We start from the raw sequence: 20,677 nt of genomic DNA on the forward strand, positions 1-20,677 counted from the left end.
GTAAATTTTTACTAATGTAGGCTAGCTCAATTCAAAATTAATCAGGACTTTTTCATGGTTGTAATGTGGGCTAAGGGACAGGTAGGAAATATTTAGGAACACATCACATGTTCCTTTCATTTTTCCAATCCATTTTTCATTCACAAACAATATATCACCCAAATATTCCCTTCTTTTTTTTCTTTTTTTTAAACACTCTATTAATTTTTTACCCACTAGCTGGAACAAAACATCATGTATTTATTCATTCAAGTTCAGCTAATGGTGTATATGTTACAAAACAAGTGCATTTTCTAACTTTTCATTTGCTCCACTAAAAAGCCACCCCACACTTAATTCCTTCTTAATTCTTTTAGCATACTTTTCACAATTAAAGTGCTTTAAGAGGAAAAAGGTTTAAAACAAGATCAATGAAGAACAAAAGGGTATAGGCTTGTAATGTGGTTGCCAAACAAAAGTTTATAGGCTCAAAAGGGTTAACTAGGGATAAATTTTATTTGTGATAAGCAATTAAGCTCAAAAGGGTCAAAGAAAGCCTAAAATCATTTTTCAAATCGAGCATCACCTAATATTTCGCTTTAATTCACATACCGGGCAAGTTCTAGACACAAATACAATGCATGGACTACACAATTCTCACCACACATGGCATATAACTCATTCAGATTAGCTCATCAAGACACTGCATTTTGAGCAGTCAATTCAGTAACAAACATACAATTTAAGGCACTTTCCATGAGATTCAACAATTAAGACTAAGCGCGTTACACTCTAGGGTCTATTGTGTTCAGGTGTGTCAACGTTATGGGTTCACTTTTCTATAGCTTATAACTCCTTATTTTAGTCTACAAATAAAAAATATAAAACAGAAATTAAAAACTACCTATGCTCGGTTCAAGATAAACCCTTGGAAAAGAACCGTGGCTTAAAGAAAAACCAAGGGGAAGTTGTTACATTATCCTAAAAATACAAATAAAATTAAAAATATTTTTGTTGTTTTCTATATACTCATTCCCTCAAGAACTCCTTTTGAAAGAAATCCTTCATCAGGCCGAGCCATTTTTTTTTAAATTCTACTACTCTACTTGGCTAACTATCTAGCCAAACAATACCAAATAAAAAACCTAATTTAACTGAAATAGCATAAACAACTTACATAATGTACCAATCCAACAAAAACAAACTACACAATTCAAAACAATCCTATAATCCATAATAGTTAAAATAACCCCACACCCCACACTTAAACTTTAGGCATGTCCCCATGACTTTCATTGCTAAAAAGAAAAGAGGCAAAGATACTTCCCCAAAATTTCATTCCTGATCTGAGACAGTGTCAAGATTCACATTACATGCACGCCCCAATTTTCTAAGCCAGCCCATAAATTTTTTCTCCGATTTGACTTGTCGGTCAGCTATCTCCTCCACACGGTTGCCCAACCCAGTCATAGTGATGCGAAGATCCTCCACCTCTTTTTCCAATGTGTTTTGACGAGGCAATCTAGTAGATCGGGAAGATGAAGCTGCTCGTGATAGTGTTGCTACTGGTGCTGCTTGTGATGCTGATCTTGACAGTCTTGCAGCTGATGCACGGGGTGCTTCTAGCTGTACCTCACTTTCAACATTCATTGCCTCATTTTCCTCCTCATCGTAATCATCATCAGAGCTGCTTGATTCTACCACCTCTACTACCTCCGGTTCTTTCCCCGTTGTCACTTTATCAGCTCGAAACTTGCTTTCCTTTCCAACCAACCCATCAACAGGTTGATATTCTGGCACACTAGTAGCCCTGCATAGTTGAGTAACTAGTGAAGGGAAAAAGAACCCATACCTCTTCATTTTGCTGCGGGTGAACATCTCATCATACATGACTTTAGCTACATCAAAGTCGTGACCATTAACAAAACACCAGACAAGACAAGCTCGAGGGCCATTGACCTCCATTTTATTGTGTGATGGGATCAATCGGGCGCATATGAGATGCAACCAGCACTTTGCTTCAAATGTGAGTGCATTAGAATGAAATTTTTGCCCATAAGTCATCCAGGAAACTTCTTTGCCAGGTGCCAAAATGGTCTCAAAGAATCTTGCCCAAATTTCGTATGTGGGTTTCTTACCATAGTTATAAAAGTCATTATACTCCTCTGGAGGTTCAGGCAGCTGGTAAGCAGTACGAATCGCTTCGAGTGAAGCATTCACTTCTCTTCGGCGCACTGTAACTATTCCATTGGTATGCTCTGGAGCATTGGCATAAAATTCTCTTACAACCATGAGATTTGCCTCACCGGGTTCGTTGACGAATGTGTGCAAGCCCCTTCTCAGCAACTCATCGTGCATACGAGGGCATAACCGCTGAAGTTTTCTCATGTCAACACCTCTTTCAGGAATTGGCTTCTTTTCAGCTTTTTCTACAAATCGGTTCTGAGCCTTGGACGAAACAAACTTTGTATTATCAAATGGGCATGCAATTGCTGCCCCTCTTGACCTAGCTCTGCCTACCTGGTTGCTCGATGAAGCACCTGTGGTACGTCTTTTCCTGGAGTTAGTCATGGTACCTGCAGAACAATAACATATTAACACAGCCCAATCCAAAATTTGCGACTCAATGGGGTTACTTAGACTTCACACTCATCATTGGTCACAAACTACATTTGCTTATTCATTTGGGCTTTTTCACAAACATATTGTATGCATTGTATTTTCATAACCCCTTTTTAAACTTTTTTTTTTTAAAACAATAATCATCCTTATTCACCCATAAAACATCACCAATCAAGTGGGTCTCCATCCCACTCTCATCAACCAACAACACCCCAAAGTATTTCACTAATTTATACATACAATTTATGTACAACTAATGAAACATATGTATAAAAACTTCAATAATAAAATCTGAAAAATAACAATAAAAATAAAAGATGACAAGAAAGAAGAAATTAAAACTAATTTCTTACTAGTGTTTCAACTAATGTTATCAAAATATCTACATAAAAATCAACTTTAACAACTATAATTAATTTATTTGCATATAAACAAAATCTGGAAAAAAAATTAGAAAAATAAAAGAAAAAGAAACAAGAGTTCATACCTTTGTTGGAAGAGAATGGTGAAGAAGATGAATGTGAAGATGGAGAAGAAGATTTGATGGGGATCGTTTGGGTGTGGTATCTAAGGGTTGGGTTTGTTTGGAAGAAAATGGTGAAGAAAGGTTTGGAGAAGAGAAGGGTTTTGAAGAGGGGAGGGATTATTGGGTTAGAGAGAGGGATAATTTGTTTGAATGGGGGTTTTGGGAAAGGGGTAGGTCAGATGAAGGGTAATTAAGGGGGGGGGGGGGGGTAGGATAGTAATTTAATTAACAAATTAAAACAAAAAGAAAAAGAAAAAGAAATTAAAAAAAAAGAATTTTTTTTTCTGAACTAGAGCGGTTAGATGCGCGGCCGCGCTAGTCAGATGCGCGTCCAAGACAGAGAGCACCTCAACTTAGCGCGGTCAAACGCGCGGCCGCGCACCTGGGCGATTTCCGATTTTTTTTTTTCAAATTCTTACCTTAGCATCCGCCCTTGTTCACCTGCATTTATTAGTACACAAATAAAAAAAATGTATATTCACAAATACCACAATCATTGGGTTGACTCCCAACCAACGCCTTATTTTACGTCACGGCATGACGCCATATTGCATTATACATCAATTAAATCTACTGAGGTTTTGTGACGTTGAATGTCACCACCCCAATAGTGTTTAATTCGTTGACCATTTACCAAGAACGTGCCTGTTGAACTCATGTTTCACAATTCAACTGTTCCATGAGGAGTTACACTTACTACAACAAAAGGGCCTGCCCAACGGGACTTAAGCTTTCCAGGAAAAAGCTTTAGCCTTGAATTGAACAAGAGAACTTCTTGACCCGGCTCAAACTCACGATGTTGGATGTGTTTGTCGTGCCACTTCTTGATATTTTCTTTATATAACTTGGCATTTTCATAAGCATGCAACCGAAACTCATCAAGTTCATTGAGTTGTAGCAGCCTTTTTTCTCCAGCTAAGTCCATATTCATATTTATCTTTTTGATTGCCCAATAAGCTTTATGTTCTATCTCAACAGGCAAATGACATACTTTTCCATAAACCAACCTGTATGGAGAAGTACTTATTGGAGTCTTTTATGCAGTTCGGTAAGCCCACAATGCATCTTCTAACTTACCGGACCAATCTTTCCTATTTGCACTCACTATTTTCTCCAAAATCTGTTTTACCTCCTTGTTTGACACTTCAACTTGACCACTCGTTTGAGGGTGATATGCAGTAGCAACCTTGTGTCTTACACCATATTTTGCTAGAACATTTTTCAACAATTTGTTGCAAAAGTGTGTTCCTCCATCACTTATCAACACCATTGGAGTTCCAAAGTGTGTGAAAATGTGCTTCTTCACAAAACTTACCACTACCTTCGCATCATTAGTAGGAAGAGCAATGACCTCAACCCACTTAGACACATAATCAACTGCAACCAAAATATATCTGTGCCCATTAGAATACGGAAATGGTCCCATGAAATCTATTCCCCATACATCAAAGAGCTCTACTGCCAAAATATTTTGTAAAGGCATCTCGTGCTTCTTCGTGATCGTTCCGGTTCTTTGGCAACTGTCACAATTTTAAACAAAAGCATGTGCATCTTTAAATAATTTTGGCCAGTAAAAACCTGATTGCAAAACCTTTTGTGCAGTTCTGTCTCCACTATGATGACCTCCATAAAGAGAAGAATGACAGTCATGCAATATTGCATTCATCTCCTCCTCAGGGACACACCTTCTTACCAATTGATCTACGCATTGCTTGTATAGAAAAGGCTCGTCCCACATGTAGAATCTCACATCATGTAAGAACCTTCTTCTATGGTCAGCTGTGAATTCTGGTGGAGTCACCCCACTTGCAATGAAATTCACATAATCAGCATACCACGGGGTTTCATCCGAAGTGATGGCTAGCAAATGTTCGCCAGGGAATATTTATTTGATTGATTCTCCTTCAATGACATGGCCTCGATTTTCCAGCCTGGATAAATGATCTGCAACCTGATTCTCTGTTCCTTTTCGATCTCGAATCTCCAAATCAAATTCCTGCAAAAGAAGAACCCATCGAATTAACCTTGGCTTGGCATCTTTATTTGCAAATAAATACCTGATAGCTGAGTGATCTGTGTAAACTATGACTTTGGTCCCCACTAGATAGGACCTAAACTTATCAAATGCCCATACTACTGCGAGCAACTCTTTTTCAGTAACAGTGTAATTCATTTGAGCTGGATTAAGAGTTCTACTCGCATAGTGAATGGAATAAAATATTTTCTCTTTCCACTGCCCCAAAACAGCTCCAATGTCTATATCACTTGCATCACACATCAATTCAAATGGAAGTTTCCAATCTGGAGCAATGATAATCGGTGCAGTAACTAATCTTCATTTCAGCTCATCAAATGCTTTCAGACAAGCATCATCAAACTTGAAGGATGTATCTTTCTCAAGAAGCCTGCACAAAGGAGATGAAATTTTTAAAAAATCTTTAATGAAACGACGGTAAAAACCCGTATGGCCTAAGAAACTACGAATGCCTCTAACTGATGTCGGTGGAGGTAATTTTTTAATTGCTTCCACCTTTGCTTTATCCACCTGCAATCCATTCTTGGACACTTTATGCCCTAGGACTATGCCTTCTTGTACCATGAAATGGCATTTTTCCCAATTTAGTACTAAATTTGTTTCTTCACACCTAGCAAGGACCTTATCAAGATTCATTAAACATTCATCAAAAGAACATTCAAATGCAGAAAAATCATCCATAAATACTTCCACAAATCTTTCAACCATATCAGTGAAAATAGCCATCATACACCTTTGAAAAGTCGCAGGTGCATTGCAAAGACCAAATGACATTCTTTTAAATGCATATGTCCCATAGGGACATGTAAATGTGGTCTTCTCTTGGTCTTCTGGGGCTATAACAATCTGATTATATCCTGAGTAGCCATCCAAAAAATAGTAGTATTCTTGCCCGGCTAATCTATCAAGCATTTGGTCAATAAAAGGAAGGGGAAAATGGTTTTTTCGGGTGGCATTATTCAATTTTCTATAATCTATGCAAATCCTCCACCCAGTAACAGTTCTAATGGGAATCAGATCATTGTTTTCATTTGTCACTATGGTCATTCCTCCTTTCTTTGGAACACATTGGACTGGACTTACCCATTTGCTATCAGATATTGGAAATACAATACCTGCATCAAGCCATTTAATCACTTCTTTTCTTACCACCTCTTTCATGTTCGGATTTAGGCGGCGTTGTTGTTCTGTGCTTGGCTTGTGCCCTTCCTCCATGAGAATTTTATGCATGCAAAAAGCTGGACTAATACCTCTTATGTCAGACATTGTCCACCCAATTGCTCTTTTATGCTCACGTAGTACTCTTAACAATTTCTCTTCCTGCAATTCAGACAAGTCAGAAGAAATAATAACAGGTAACGTTTCAGAACTACCCAAATAAGCATAATGAAGGTGAGAAGGTAAAGACTTTAATTCCAATTTGGGAGCTTCTTCAACTGAGGGCTTCAGAGGAGGACCATCTGGCCTGTTCAAAGGTTCAAAGGGATTTAAACCTTTTATATATTCACATGTTGCATTCAAAGTATATTTCATCTCCTCAACCTCATCATTAATCTCCAAACTCTCAAACAACACAATTGTTTTTTCTAAAGAATCCTTCAAATATACACTTGGGGTAATAAGTTGTTCATCAATCTCCATGACAGATATCATAGACAATTCTTCATAATGGCGAGGAAGTTGAATTGCTTTGTATATATTAAAAACAACTTCCTCGTTGTCAACTTTCATGATCATTTTTCCTTCTCTTACTTTAATTATAGCATCACCTATAGCCAAGAGAGGTCTTCCCAATATAATAGGAACTTTTTCATCGGCCTGAAAATCCAAGATAATGAAATCAGCCGGGAAAATAAATTTCCCAATTTTCAGTAGCACATCTTCAATCACCCCTTCCGGGTAAGCTATGGACTTGTCTGCTAGTTGCAACATCACAGTGGTGGGTTTTGGAGCCCCCAAACCCAATTGTTTGTACAAAGACAATGGCATCAAATTTATGTTTTCTCCCAAATCACAAAGTGCATGGCCTACATCAACATTGCCTATTCTCACAGGGATAGTAAAGCTGCCAGGGTCCTTAAGCTTCTGAGGAAGCTTATTTTGGACCCTTGAAGTGCACTCCTCAGTAAGTGCAACTGTTTCAAATTCAGTCAGTCTCCTCTTGTTAGCCACAATGTCTTTTATGTATTTGGCATATTTTGGAATATCACGAATCACATCTACCAACGGAATATTCAATTGAATCTGACTCAACATAGAGAGAAATTTGTTGAACATGCGATCGTCATTCTTTTTCTGCAATCTTTGTAGAAAAGGTGGTGGTGGACTTGGAACATTCACAGGTGCTGAAATTGTATCATCTTTCTTTACTTCCTGTGTTGCTTTGGGAATCAATTCATCCTCAGGTACAGACTTGTCTTTTCTCTTCTTTGGAACTTCTTCTAATTCCCTTCCAGTTCTAAGTGTAATTGCACTAACTTGCGGATTTTTCTCTGTATCACTTGGAAGAGCACCTGCAGGCCTAGTATTTTGATTTGCAGCTAGATGTCCCAATTGTCTTTCAAGATTTTTAAAATCAGTTCTGAGTTGTTGGTTGTCCTGCAACAATTTCTTCAACAAATCATTTGTACTTTCTTCTACCTGCTGGGGTGGCCTTTGTGGTTGATTAAAATTTCCTTGGGGTCTATATTGATTCTGATTTGATTGATTTCCACCCCAAGAGAAATTTGGATGATTCCTCCAATTTGCATTGTAAGTGTTCCCATATTGTGCCTGTTGGTTCATCGGACCTCTGCTTTGTTGCCCCACATAATAAATAGATTCAGGATTCGTTGGGCACATGTCACTTGTGTGATTATCACCACACATTTCACAACAAATCGACATTTGTTGAACATGTTGCATTTGTTGGGTTTGGTTCATTGTCATTCTATTCATTTGATTTGCCAATTTTGCTATATCTGCTCTCATGGCGGAAAAGTCATCAAGTTCAAGTACCCCTACTGCTTTCTGTTTCATTGCTCTCCATGGTTCTCCCTCACCTTGCCAATTATGATCATTAGCAGTGAACTTGTTTAGCAGAAGTTGTATTTCACTATATGGCCTCGCCATGCAACTACCTCCACAAGCTGAATCAAGATTCATTTTTGAAGTCTCATCTAATCCATCAACAAAAGTATGGCCCAATACCTCATCAGTTTGACAATGATGTGGGCAGTCTCGAAGTAATTTCTTGTATCTTTCCCAAGCTTGGCGAAGAGTTTCACCATCTCGTTGTTGAAACCCAAGAATCTGACTCCGCAAAGACTTTGTCTTTTTAGTGGGGAAAAACTTGATTAAGAATTTCTTTGCTAAATCATCCCAAGTATGGATTGAATTAGCAGGCTCCTTCTGCAACCATTCTTTAGCTTCCCCCAGCAATGAAAACGGAAACAAGGTCAGCCTGACATAGTCCTTGGAAACATTTGGATAGTTGTAAGTATTAGTGATTTCCAAAAAAATCTGAATGTGCCTTTGCGGGTCTTCATGAGATAGACGTACATATTGCCCGGTGGACTGAATCAGCTGTACCATGTACTGTTTAAGCTCAAAATGACCAGTGATATCAGGCTTCACAATATCCCGAGTCATATTAGCAAGATTTGGCCTTGCAGCTTCTATCACCGGACGCCCTCCATTACCTGCCATCACTGTTGGCTGTGGTTGAACTAAGATGTCTAACGCTCTTTCTGTTTTGTATCTAGCTTCCAACTCTTTCCTTGCCTTATGAAGTGTCCTTTCAATTTCAGGATCAAGAGGGAAGAGATTGCTTGTGCTTCTACTCCTCCGCATTCAAGAGAAGAGTCTGCGTGACACAAACAAAGTGAACTAAAAATTAATGCTTAAACCAATAGCTGATAAAAGCTTAACTCAGTCAAGTAGCTAATTTCCAAGTCCCCGGCAATGGCGCCAAAAACTTGTTGCGACCTAAACACTCGTGCAAGTGTACGCGATCGACAAGTAATATAGTAACAAGTAAAGTATCGTTCCCACGAGGACTTCTCATTAACTTATCAACTGATGAAAACTCAAACAATTATCGATTTAAGCTAATTCATTACAAAATACATAAATAACCAACTTAAAACTTGACTGGTAATTTAACAATAATACTACACAAAGTTACTACACCACTTATACAATTTTCTTTTAACAATTAATAAGAGAGATATTCCGGGGTCATGAGCTTGCTAGAGATCATGCTACGCTTTTAGCTTAAAGATAATTTATTGAATTATCTAGGTTATTGATTATAGGGTTAATAATACCCATAAGAATCTGTCAATTTCTTATGCGCCTATTCAAGTTAAATTAATACCTATATTTCTATGGTATTAATATTAACTCAAATGCATTTACAAATCCTATTTCTCAACCAAGCAAGGTAATTAAGTATAGTTCTATCTTAATTGCGAATCTTTCACCCGATGCCCAGGATCCGGATCTTGCTCTATTTGATTCTATATGTAATCAAGAACTTCCTTTTTCAAGTTTAACTCAAGATTCGTAAATAGTATTTCACTGTTAGCTACGCAGTAAAATAATTAACAGCAAAATCAAATAAACAACCCATAATGATAAATTCAAGATCATCAATTTAAGCTTCAAACAACATAATCATCTAACACCCATAACCCCAGAATATTTGGGTTTTTAGCTACTCCTAATTTTACAAATATCAACAATAAAAGTCTTAAACATAATATAAGTAAATACAAGAAGAAAGTTTAGAAAAACTCTTTAAGTTCTTGCTTCAAGATTGTAATCCCCTTCTTTTCTTCACTTCAAGATTGAGTCTTCTCTTCACTTTCTCTCTCTAAAATTATTTCTTCCTTTCTAAATCTGATCAATCCAATAATGGAGTTTTTGCTTTATGTAAATTGAGTGGGATTAAGAAGGAATTCCAATTTTACTCCTTAAACAATCTTTTCCGAAATCTGGACTAGCGCGGACGCGCATCTGCCGCGCTAGTCCAGTTGTCCCATGTTCTTGATTCTTTTCTTGTTCTTCCACCATAATTAGTTCCGAGGGGTTTTTATTGCTCCAAAATGGTTCCAATCATATTTGATTTACGTAATATAGGCTTCTTTACCTGAAATATATACAATTCAATATTAAAGCCCATAATTCATCAATTAATCACAATATATCATTGGAATATCATCAAGCAGAAGCATAAACAATAGCTAAATCACCTAGATTTTGCTTATTATCAGGTAGCAACGTTCTTTCCTTCTGGAATCTGGTTACAAACTCCCGCAACAACTCGGACTCTCGTTGTACAATCTTTAATATGTCGGCCTTTCAGGCATGTACCTTTCTGGCCCCGGCATGGGCCTTGATGAAGGAATCTGCGAGCATCTCAAAAGAGTCTATAGAGTGATCGGGCAAGAGAGAATACCATGTCAAGGCTCCCTTCATAAGGGTCTCCCCGAATTTCATCAGTAAAACTGACTCAATCTCGTGGGGAGCAAAATCGCTCCCCTTTACTGCCATAGTATAGGTGGTGATGTGTTCTTGAGGATCTGAATTCCCATCATGCTTTGGTACATCTGACATTTTAAACCGCTTGGGGATCAATTCTGGTGTCACGCTCGGTTTGAATGGCAGTTGGGTATACTTATTTGAATCTGGTCCTTTCAATACTTGTGGTGCGCCCAAAATTTGATCCATTTGGGCGTTTATTTCCCTTATAAACCGCATGAGTTCAGTTTTAAAGGGATCGTTTTCATTGTTGTTACCGGAACCACTACCATTCCTGTAAGGCCCCGTAAAATTTTACCTAGAACTCGGGGTTTTGTGTTGTAGAATATGATGTTTCTGCGGTCCACTATGCGACCGCAGAACCTCTTCATGGACCGCAGATCGGCTTCAGAGTGCAACAGAACTTGAGTCAATTTTTGAAGATCATTTTGCGGTCAATTATGCGATCGCATAATCATTTCACAGGCCGCACATCCATCGTAGAACCAGTATGAAGATTTCCTAAGGCAGATTTTGCGGCTCGTTATACGACTGCATAACCATTTTGCAGGTTGCATAACGACTATAGAGACCAGACCTGCCTAGTTCTTGGACCATTTTTGTGGTCCCCTTTGTGGACCGCATAATCGTTTTGCAGTCCGATCTGCGATCGCATACCCGATTTCGTAGGCTTAAGTTTGGGAAAATTTCACCTGATCCCATTTTTATAAAACGACCTTGGAGGTCATTTGGGCTAGTTTAGACGGCTATTTTGGAGAGAGGGGAGTATCTGAGAGAGAGAGAGAGAGAGAGAGAGAGAGAGAGAGAGAGAGAGAGAGAGAGAGAGAGAGAGAGAGAAAGGAAGCCCCAACCCCCTTTGTTCATCAAATTCTTGCTCAAGCTTTGAAATTCGACAAGGAAAGCTTACAAGGTCTTCACTTAAGAGGTAAGGTTCCGAACCCTAGTCTCCAGTTTCGAGTTTGGGCAAAAGTTGGGTAATAGGGAGTGTGATTCTTGGGTCTGAGAGTTGTTATTAATGCATGCATGTATCAATAAGAAAGGTGGGGAGGTCACTGAACTTATATAGGTAAACTCTTGGTGTTCAATTGGTTGTGGGGTGAATGAAATCTTGTAGAAGAACCTTATAGTTAAGTTTGCACACATAGTGTTTGATGAAATTCTTAAATGAGCTGAACCCATGAACCTCTTTCTAATTGTGGTTCGATTTTAGTCGTCTCTCTAATAGATTGAAGGTGCTAGGATTTCTAGAACATTATAGTAATTTAAGGAAAAGTTCAAGCGAGGTATATTAGGTAAACTTCTCTTTTAGAATCGAATCTCATGATGTTCACGTAATTCTCAAGTGTGATTGGCGCATGATTCTTATTTCTCACGTCCCGAATTATTCCTAATAAAGCCGATTATTCCAAATAAGCATTGTGTCAGAAATTATATGCTCAAAATATATTTCAATTGCTCCTATCACATTATGTTCTCCTTCGGAAATGTGTTCAAGTATGATTTGTGTATTAAAATGCTATGACTTTAATTCATATTTTAACTGCAATTTATTATGCTAAATTGTGGAAGAAAACTCAAAGTGCTTAAGACTCTTATTGCTCATATGTATACTTAAAGTCTTAATTAGAAATGCCTTGTTGTTGAGATGATGTTTGAAAGTAAAAGGAGTGTGTATGAAATATGAAATACGACCGACGTTGCAAGAACGAAACCCACTTGTGGCCAATAGTGCCAATGAAATGAAAAGAAGTGTGAAAATTATGAAATGTATTGTAACTCCTTTTTATAATAAATATTTTGGGAGTATCGTTTCGTCACCGAGGAAGGGTAGACTGAAATAACCTAACCCCAAAACTACACATGCCGGTGTTGGAGTAATTAAGGGGTAAATCCCCGTATTGATGTGCTGAAATTGTTCCCCTTAAATAGGATGAGATTGATGTGTTGAGATTATTTTCCTTAATTGGGATGAGATGATTGCTAGCGGAATGTGATGTGATATCGACCCACATGGCATTATGGTGAGACGGCTTATCAGTACAAAAGATCTCCAGCTTATGAATATTGAAATTTACTTGAAATTTATCTTTCTCTTAACTTGACACTTTAATATTGTTTGAGGTTGTCATTGATTATATATTTCTTTCTCATTGTATTGTTACTCGTTCTATTGAGAAGGTGTTAAGTCTTACATACAAATACTATTCTATATGTACTAACGTCCCTTTTACCGGGGACACTAAATATTTAATGGATGCAGGTGGTTTCACAGCAGGCGGCATCGATTAGTGATAGCAGTACACCCTCTCCTCATCTGATTTGGTGAGCCCCACTTCATTTCAGAGTTTTGTATCTTTTGTCCTCTATGTATAATATTTTGAGGTATAGCCGGGGCCTTATTGCTGGCACCATCATACTGCTCTTTTGTATCCATTAGAGGCTACATAGACGTAATGTAGGTTGTATCTTGGTTTTGGGAAAGTTAAACTAAAGGTGTTGTATTTGTATCACACGTTTCCTCTTCTAAATACTATTGTGTAATGTAATATTTTGGGAACTCTTGATTGAATTTCTAATGGTTATGAAATTGGTGTTGTCCATGTAATCTTATCATTATCTAAATTTTGGAATATATCTTCACTTTATTCATAGGTAATGTTAGGTAGAAAACTTCAAGTAGGCTTGCTTGACCGGGGTATCTCGGTTGAGCGCCGTTTGCACTGCCCGATGTCGAGGCGTGACCGTTCCCTCTATCCCACATCGCAACCGACCTCACCCCTCGTGGTGCTGTTGTCGATCCTCTGCGTTGGTTGATTTGCGGGAGCACCGGAGGAACTGGACCTCGTCCATTTGCGTTATTGGAAGCACCCGACAACGCCTGCTTTAGTTACGTCATGTCCTTATCTTGCCGTGTGAGATGACCTATAATGGCCTCTTGTTGCTCCTTCAAGATCCTTACTGTTTTGACGACGTGCTCGCCTTAAACATCATTAGGAGTTGCCTTTCGAACATGTCATGGATATTGTCCACCATGAACCAGCGTGGCCTCATTCCCCTCGTTGCGGGTATCACTGATGGAATCTTCGTGCTGAGCCTGATTTCCTTGGGCCTCAATGTTGTGTGTGTTGTTGACACCATAATTTACCATTTTTAATGATTTTTGCTAAGAACAAAGGATCAAACAAGTTAGTAATATATGCAAGGATCAATTCAGTTACACGGCTGTTTATACCCTACGGTGGACGCCAAATTGTTTACCCGTAAAATAATGTATTTGAATTTATACGCAGTTTATAGACAAGTGAATTAATTTGATCTAAAAATAATAGATGCATTAGACAAAAATGTAAGACTTAGCCTTGAAATTAAAATGAAACGACCGATATCTTAGTCCCGGGCGTAGAGCTACCGGAGGCAATAAGAACAATATAAATAAGCAAGTAAAGTGTTGTTGAGCTTTTGATAGAATATAGTATATGCTTATCAACAAATTCGTTTTCTACAATGATGGTAAATCTCACTATTTATAGTTACACCCACGGAACAAAGTCCTAGGATCAAGCCCATCTTTAATGACAATTATGAGGGCCATTGAAGAATGTGTAACGGTGGGTAGTAAGTGTCATATTCTCTGCAATAATCATGCACTTAATGCTATAGAATATTCTCCACTGGATGCTACCGGATGACAACCATTTATTTTGTCTTTATGAATATCATTCTATCCGTAGAAAGCGAGATCATGGCCTTCGGTTTGACTGTCTTATGTCTTCGGCTCCACGTGTCATTTTCTCAAGTGATCATTAAATACGAGCATATTTTATCCCATACAAGTTTATGATTTTTGTGTGAAAAAATAAAGTTATATGTATTTGGTGAAAGATATCACAATTTTATGACCATTTGTGAAATTTATCCGACCATTAATATAAATAGTGACGTAAAACATGATTAAGAAAATCAGCCAGCTGAGGCAGAATATTTCTGAACATTTGTGGCAAATTAGGAGTATTTATATCCAAAGAAATATTCATAATAAGCTAGATATGCTACAGCTCCGAAAATGGAGAATTTTTGTATTTTGAGACCTTTTTTTGTCTCACAATTGTGTGATTCCAGAATTTTATGGACCCAAATATAAAATATGGATCCATAAATATGTATTGTGTGAAGCACAAAATAAAATTGCTTCGAAATGGAGGACCCAAAAAAAAAAGAAAAAGAAAAGAAAAGGTGGCTCCAAAAAAGGGTCATGTGTTAAGTTCCGCCGCGTCATTGACAGGATTAGCCTCCCGAGTCCTATAGTAGTACTCCTCTTTCTCTGCCGGCAACATAACAACAATCACAATCACTTCAGTCTAACGGCATCTCCCATGGCCGCTTCTTCTTGTACAGTTTACCGTTTTTTTCATCTCCGTGCCCTATCTCCTCCCAACAGCAGTGGAATTTTCAGTTTTCCCGGTGGTAGTAGAAGCAACAAGAGCTTTTCAGCGTTGCGCTTTTCAGCAAAAGCAGCAAAGAGTGACAGCGGCGCAAATGTGAGTAGTGATAAAAGGAAAGAAGAGAAACAACAAGAGTTGGAAGAAGAGGAGGTAGAAGAGGAGCTTCCATGGATACAGGAGAAAGCATTGGACCTGGTTGAATTCACCGGTTCTGTGACTCAGGCTCTTCCTGGGCCCAGGGTCGGCCAGACCTCCTTCCCATGGATTTTAACGGTTCCCTTGGCTTACTTTGGTATTACTTTTGTCATTGCCTTCGTCAAAACCGTCCGCAAGTTCAATTCCCCTCGGGAGAAGCGCCGTAAATTGGTCCGTCTTGTAACTCTCTCCTTATTTCCATGCTTCATTTATTATCACTGTCTGTCCTTTACAAACTACAATTCTTCTTGGATTTTGTGTAAATGGCTGGGAAATCACCCTTAGAAACACAATTAATAGTAGTATATCTTAAGAAACATAGTCGTGCATTGACGCTCACTGTCTTTTCTATACTGGAGTTTTATTGCTTGGTTAGTCATTCAAAAGTTAATTCCCTTATTATATCAATAACAAATGGACATTTATGGTCAAACTCTTTCAAAGAAAATTGTTGATTATTATTGTTTCAGATGTTCATAATAGAAAGGACTAAACTGGAAGCTATTTTAAGGAATAGGGTTATATGAATATTTCCTGAATAGAAATGAAGAGATTAATGTTCATCCAGTCATTTTGCTCCATCTCTACCTAACTACACTAGTAAACAAATGTCCTTTTTCAGTGTTGATGACAGAAATGAAGTGCATAACTCTACTGATGCACTTCTATTCTTTTTTATTTTCCAATAGTGTCTTAAACTTCTCAAGTATAGTACAACAAATAAGATCAAGTTGCTTATTAGCAGTTTGCCTGCTGTGGAGATATATATGCTGAGTTTGCTGTAATATCATGGTTTAAGAATGTAATGTGTGAATGGTCATCTTGTAGAAGGGGAACTATTATGTGTTTCTTGATGAGTAGCCTGACAAGTACGGCTTTTTAGGTCAACAAAAATGCTGTGTTATGCAAGTTAATCGATGAATTATTTGAGAAAGGAAAAGACAATGTTGAGCCTGCTAGTTTGAAGGGACTGGCACAAAAGGTATGATTTATTGTCTGTAATTCTTTCTCTAGTTTAATTTGACATTTCATCAAGCAAATTCTCCTTCTCCACGGGACAACATCTAGCTTTCCTTGTTTGCAGTAAAGGTAGGCTTTCAAAATCCTGTTTCTTTTTCCTTGTATGTTCAGGGTTCACAGTTATGTCTCTTTCAAATCGACTATTGTACCATTGTCGATTAGATGCTTCTAGGTCATAATCATAGTCAACATAATAAAATAAATGCTTCTAGGTCAAAATCTCATCTTGTAGCTAGTTTGCCCATTATACTTGTAAGTCTCTCCTCTATGTTCTCATGGTATTGCAATTTTTCTTGAGCGTTGCCCCTTCTCCTTCTTTCCTACCTCTGTCATCTTTTATCTTCATGTAAATATCAGTCTTATCCTGAAGTAATTAGGAGAGCTTCTGAGAATCTGATCAACTAGTTTGCAGTTTAGACAATCTTCTGCTAGGAGCTAACCGTTTAGATTACTTTCAGTATCTAGTTAGCTTTTAATCAACAAAGCAAATAATTGTCTACTAATTTTATTTGATGAGGATATGTATATTATTGACTTGAAGCTTAATGGTTCTGGAAATTTCTGTCTAAAAAGTTGTTGAACAGGATGATATAGTAGAATCACTCCCTTTTACCTTTTCCTATCACTAGTGGTTGTGATAAACTCTTTTTGGGTGCAATGCCTCTGTAACTTTGTTTCAATATCTTCAGTAATATTCCTTTCCTTTAAACCGACTGGCACTTTTTTTTTATAACTGTGGTATCCGGGCCAGCTTGCGCGCATCTCAACTAATTCCACAGGATACCTGACACCTCCCACCAGCAATAGGTACCACGTAACTCTAGCCACTAAGGCTTGGATAGATAGGAAGAAATCACCTAGTGTCTTTTGCCTCCGCTGGGATTTGAACCTGAGACCTCATGGTTCTCACCCACTTCATTGACTACTAGGCCGGTAGGCCCCACTTCTTCTGCCTATAACTTGGTATCTTCTCAAGATGCTTTGTTTTTGCTTGTCGTATTGAATTTTAACTAAAGATTCGTCTTTACCGGTAGGAAATGCACTTAGCCTTTTCTTGTGGAGGTAAAATTTGAATTAGGCATCCATATTTAGGGGTGGAGAAGATAGGTTTCTGCTTCAAATATTTTTCTAATGCCCAGTTGCTTTCTTTTTGTTTAATACATCTAAAATATGTCATCTGCCTGTTATTGATTCAATTGCTCATTATAGAGTCTTGAATTAAACCATGTAATGCAGGTAGGTTTTGATATGGAGGAGATTTTCCGAAAATATATTCGGTACTCCTTGAATGAGAAGCCATTTAGCCCGGATTTAGTAGCAGATTTAATTCAGTTGAGGAAAGCATCAATGCTGACTGATTCTGAAGTAGCTGTAGTACTGAACGAAATTTCACGTCGAATTGTTCAAGACAAAGGTGTTGCTTTTACTGAATTTGTTTTAACCCTTGATTCTCTCTCTCTCTCTCTCTCTCTCTCTCTCTCTTGAGTATCTGTTGTATGTTCTTTTTTACAGTATAAGGTCTGATCTACACTTGTCAAAACGAAAGGTCTGATTACACACCCGCACACACAAACGCAGAGGCACACACACCAAAGGAGAAGAAGTAGCAAAATATTCTGCCTCATTGACCTTGAAGAAACTCATGTTTTTATATAGCCAATGAAGTTAACTTGTGGGTTATGGTTGGACTTCTTGATTGAAAGCCTATACATTCCAATGATCTATTGTTCTTTCCACTGGTCAAAACTGCATGGACATCAACTACTTTAAGGACCTAAAGCCAAAAAAGATTTCATTGCAATCTGAATGATTGTTTAGGTTTGGTTTAAAATCAGCTCAACAAGCAACTCAATGTTGACATCATTTGTTACTTATTTCAGCATTCAGTCGAAAGAACTCTGTAGCATGGTCTCGAATTGTTTTCTTCATATGTTATCCCCCCACCCATTTTAGCACTTATAGTGGACATAATCTGCTAAAAATTTGTCATGGCTAGCTTTTATTTTTTTATCTCTGCAACAGTTTATTTACTGAAAACAAGTGTCTCTCAACTTTCAGGTCCAGTGGTTATGGATGTATCAGGCTATTCTGAGAAGGGTTTGAAGAGAAAATTTGCTGTGCAAGCTCTTTTTGGGAAGATTTATTATCTCTCTGAGGTAAGGGGGGGACCTATCAAATGAGGTGCTATCTTACTTCTTAACATATTGTGCATCAGAATGTTTTCAGATATTGTTTTTTTTTTTCTTTCCTCTGGTTATAATTGTGACATGATATCTTGATCCCTTCATCCTGAATAACATTGCTTGGTTATTCTTTTCTTTACTAAATTGACTTTGAAGAGTATCTTCTCCTCATCTGTCATGTTAAATACCCTCCTTTTGAATGCTTTGTTGTATAGTTTCCTTTACTAAATTGGCCATGAAAAGTATCTCCTCCTCAGTTGGCTTATTTAACTCTTTTCCGATGTGTGCTTTTGTTTTTACTGTATGATCTAACTGCATAATGATCTGTAGACAAGCTAGTGACTTTGATACATTAGCATTTACATCTCAACTTGATTGCTCAGTTGTGTGTCATATAAAGTTAAAGATTTATATGTTTATGTTTAACTAGGATGTGTGAACTGCCACTGGTCTGGGACGAAGATAAAATGAAACTTGTTAGCATCTATGGTCAGGTGAATTCAAGGTAGATTGTTGCTGGCCTGTGTATAGAAATACTCCCTCTGTCCAAAAGAATTGTACTTCCTTTTTGGGTTGTAACAAAGTGGTTTTACAACAATAACAAAGTGGTTTTAGTTTCTCTTAAAAAGGGAAAGTTTTCTATATAACTCGAAAGTTACCTGGGATGCATTTCTACTCTATGAAATACCACTTTTATTCTATTCTATTATCTGAAAATAAAAGATAATTGTATTTCCCACGTTTTCCCCTAGAAATACTAAGTAACTCACTCTTTTAGCTGTTCTCTTTGTATCAGTTACGGGTCAAACTAGCATTCTTAAAATTGGACAGGGGATTCATCTGAACTAACTTCCTTGGTAATTTCTAGCATATTGAGACGCTGCATCTAATTTTTCAGTGGCTCTGCATTTTCCTGTGTTTTGGTCGATCTTTATTCCTAGTCTGCCTATCTTGTTTAAAGATGTAAAATTTGGTTTGACCACTGTACATGAACCCACTCAAAGTTTTCCAGTAGAGTAGAACTTTTTATTTCATTGTGAAGTGCTTCTGAGTTCTGAGTTTAACCTCAATTGACTGTCTTGCTTACAGCTTCCAGAATTCTGCTCAAGGGATAGCTCCTTAACTGTTAAGGAAATATTTGGAGTGGCAGAGTAAGTGACTTCTTCAAAAAAAATTGTCAATCATTGGGCGAGACATTGGAATTCCATTGATCACTGTTTGCTTTTCCTTACCTAATCTTTCTCAGTGAGGATGCTGAAAAGCTTCGTTTACATACCATCCCAGAAGCTGGGAACATGGATTCACTTGAGAGGATGGTGAATGAGTCAGATTCAGAAGTTTGGGGTGATGAATCTGCTAATGTTTCCTGATTCACATCTCTTGAGTGTAGGGCAGTTGTTGGTTGGGAACATTGTGGAAAGTAATACAAAACTATGATGAGATAACTCACTATAACCTAGACATCCTTTGCAGGGCCCAAGTCATCATCCCTAACAGCGGATAAAGAGAAGTCATAACTCCAAAACTGCAGCTATAACCAAACCACCACGCGTCTTGTGAAATTTAGTCTAGAATTGCTTCAATTTTGTGCCCAGACCACTTTTGATACAAAATGCTTGGTGTTTGTTGAATGTGTTTGTTCGAGGTAAACCTGTGTATTTCAGTAGTGTAAGTCGTGAAACAGCAGAAATTACTACAAGTTCCTTGGTGCCAGGTAGGGGTGGCAATTTGAGCCCAAACTCATATAACCCGCCCAACCCGTCCAGAGATTAATGGGTTGGGTTACAAACATTTTAGCTCATGGGTCAATTTGGGTTGAGCCCAAGTTAACACATTATATTTTATAGCTCATTCTGACCCATTAAGCAGCTCAAATATAACCCATGAAGCTCACCCAAAACAAAAGGTATCTCAACCCAACTTATATAAAAATTTATTGGCGAAATGGCCTCGTGGCCACTTAAATTTGCTTTCATTTGTAAAGCCGATACAGGAACTTACATAGTTCCCATTTGAACACTCAAACTTACATATTTAATAACTAATAAACTTATTTGACCGTTGACCATGCACATGTGGCAGTGGTGTCACACCTCCTTTTCTTGCGCCCGCCCCGAAGGGTAAGATGCGCGAGGGAGTTTTTCCAATTTAA

At 37.9% G+C, this 20,677-nt stretch overlaps 1 protein-coding gene across 1 annotated transcript; it reads left to right on the top strand.

The window, feature by feature from the left end:
• Positions 1 to 14,946: 14,946 nt before the first annotated feature.
• On the top strand, positions 14,947 to 20,156 carry LOC107804349 (uncharacterized). The gene is made up of 6 exons (XM_016628234.2): positions 14,947 to 15,493; positions 16,206 to 16,304; positions 17,579 to 17,756; positions 18,401 to 18,498; positions 19,615 to 19,676; positions 19,772 to 20,156. Exons 1-6 carry the CDS (start codon positions 15,059 to 15,061, stop codon positions 19,893 to 19,895), a joined length of 996 nt encoding a protein of 331 aa, XP_016483720.1. The 5' UTR covers positions 14,947 to 15,058; the 3' UTR covers positions 19,896 to 20,156.
• Positions 20,157 to 20,677: the final 521 nt, after the last annotated feature.

Source organism: Nicotiana tabacum, chromosome 16, assembly GCF_000715075.1.
Source record: "Nicotiana tabacum cultivar K326 chromosome 16, ASM71507v2, whole genome shotgun sequence".
Classification (NCBI taxonomy): Eukaryota; Viridiplantae; Streptophyta; class Magnoliopsida; order Solanales; family Solanaceae; genus Nicotiana; species Nicotiana tabacum.

Excerpts from the sequence above, each read along its gene's own strand:
- LOC107804349 (XM_016628234.2), top strand. The coding sequence starts at position 15,059 with ATGGCCGCTTCTTCTTGTACAGTTTACCGTTTTTTTCATCTCCGTGCC. Across the intron at positions 15,494-16,205 it reads GGGAGAAGCGCCGTAAATTG|GTCAACAAAAATGCTGTGTT; the intron begins GTCCGTCTTGTA and ends ACGGCTTTTTAG. Across the intron at positions 17,757-18,400 it reads TCGAATTGTTCAAGACAAAG|GTCCAGTGGTTATGGATGTA; the intron begins GTGTTGCTTTTA and ends CTCAACTTTCAG.